This window comes from Diadema antillarum, unplaced genomic scaffold (assembly GCF_040938485.1).
Source record: "Diadema antillarum isolate AM-2024a unplaced genomic scaffold, OU_Dant_1.0 seq00000015_RagTag, whole genome shotgun sequence".
Classification (NCBI taxonomy): Eukaryota; Metazoa; Echinodermata; class Echinoidea; order Diadematoida; family Diadematidae; genus Diadema; species Diadema antillarum.
Window position 1 is genome coordinate 64,473 of NW_027271135.1, and position 2,287 is coordinate 66,759.

Genomic DNA, 2,287 nt, shown 5'->3' on the forward strand with positions numbered 1-2,287 from the left:
AAAGGACAAGTCCACCTTCGAATACATGTGGATTGAGTGAATGCAGCAATATTTCTAGAACACATCAGTGAAAGTTGGGGGGAAATCGGACAATCCGTTCAAAAGGTTTGAATTTTTAAAGTATCTGCACAGTCACTGCTGGATGAGAAGACTACTAGAGTGTATGATGTCACAATGTGTACAACGATATAAGGAAAAAATAAAGAGAATTTCACAAAATTTCACTTTTTGAAAGAAGTGCACATTTCCTGGACTCCTCACTGACATATATTGTGGGTAATATTATTCCCCGTGCCCCTTGCCTGAAAGAGGGAAGTCAAATGTTCTTTTATTATGCGAGAAAAGTGAAAAATAGTAGTCTTCTCATCCAGCAGTGACTAAGCAGAAAGTTCAAAAATTCATAACTTTTAGACAGATTGTCCGATTTTCCTCGAACACTATCTTGCTGATGTGTTCTAATAGTATAGCTGCGTTTACTCAATCCACATGTCTATGAAGGTGAACTTGTTCTTTGAATAATGGCGACATACACTGAGAGTTTAAAAACCTACAACCGGTTATCCCCTGTATTACGCCCTCATTATTGGGGGAAAGTTGAGAATGTTTATTTATTTCATTTTTTTTCCTCTACAGGATCTTAGTTCACCTAAAACCATTCTAATGCTGATTGAATTTACTTGATGAATTGAATTGAATTGAATTTTCACGTGATGTGAAAGGATCCGCCACACCAATCTACTTTTGTTTTTAGTTTTAGAGTTCACTCATGGGCGGATAAGAGCGGATACACATGTCAAATATGTCTATAGCCACAATCTGGCGCTAATGTGAAGTAATGCACTACACTGCATGATAAACCATCAGCTTCTAAAAATATACTTGATAGCCTAAGGTACTATGGAAGGGAAGTGGACTTCGGACTTCTTACTATCTGTAAACATATGTATCAATGTAGCATGCTTGGTCGTCTACAGCTGATGTATGGTTTGCAACTTTAGGCCAACGCTAAGATGGCTGGAGTTTCTCCGTCGAGCCTCTGGCCTCGGCCGTTCTGGATACTCCTTGTTCTTGCATTTTCACCTGGACCTCTCGTTCAAGCTTCCAGGTTTTTGCTTCCCGCCACCTCCCTGGCCATCGCCAAGAGTCACTATATGGGACTAAGCACTATCACAAGAGAACTGGTACTACGAGGACATGAAGTCACTTTACTGCTCCTTGACAGGCGGGGAACGGCTGGCATGCTAGAAGGCTCTTACACCGACAACATCACTTACCCAAACTCGAAATCTGATGAGGAACTAGCCGCGGTATGGAGAGACATGACAGATGCAATGGACAATTACTCAAGTTGGACCATATCGCAGACTGTCAAGAAGATTTCAAAATTATACGATAATCTGTACTTTGGTTGCTACGAGCTATTCCAGCATGGGGAAACCTTGGGAAAGCTGGAGGCGAAAAAGTTCGATATGGTGCTGTCCTCTCCAGTGGCAGATGCTTGTGACACTGTGATCAGTGCTTATTTGGATGTATCCTTAGCTGTAGTCACAGGATCCCGACGAAGTCCGTCTTTCAACGAAGACATCTTCGGCATACCCGTTCCAAGCTCGTACACCCCATACAGCCTCGCTCTTCAGCTCCCAGCCAACATGAATTTCTGGCAGCGGTTGGCAAATTTTGTGACAAGATACACCATTCATCCCGTGATTGAGTATTTCGCGATAACTCTGCCAGTCGGCAGGCTGCAGGAGATGTATGACATCAGAAGAGACCTTATTCCGAAGCAACTGCTTCAGAGGGCCGACCTCTGGTTGTGTCACACCACTTTTGCACTGGACTCTGCCCGACCCATTACGCCAAACTGGGTTCCTATAGCTGGATTTACCACCAAACCACTTAATCCTCTGCCACAGGTACCGACATAAACTTCGCATTTTCCTATAGGTGTTCCGATCATGCCCCGAATCAAGGGTCGTTTTTTCCTATTAAAATTCCTATCTATTCACCATCACCAGGGTTACTCATTTCCCTTTTAGTGAAAATCGTTGGCTGTATGTATGATTATACATGAAATTAGGTTCATTTTTAGTTGTCAAAATTGACATCAGTGCAGCGCACCTCAACCATCCCCCAGTGACGCCACACAGGCATGAGTTCATGCACTGCTGATGACGGCTGTCCAGAACGTAACAGGTGCATTCCTTAGTCCAAAGAATGGACGGCCATTCATGAAGTGAAAAAAAAAAAAATCTCTGACAGTTCTTCTGTCTTCTGCCTTAAACGAATG

At 43.0% G+C, this 2,287-nt stretch overlaps 1 protein-coding gene across 1 annotated transcript; it reads left to right on the plus strand.

The window, feature by feature from the left end:
* The first annotated feature begins 1,010 nt into the window (after positions 1 to 1,010).
* Positions 1,011 to 1,925, plus strand: LOC139725106 (UDP-glucuronosyltransferase 2B16-like). The gene has a single exon (XM_071636192.1). The coding sequence runs from the start codon at positions 1,011 to 1,013 to the stop codon at positions 1,923 to 1,925; it is 915 nt and encodes a 304-aa protein (XP_071492293.1).
* The last annotated feature ends 362 nt before the right edge of the window (positions 1,926 to 2,287 follow it).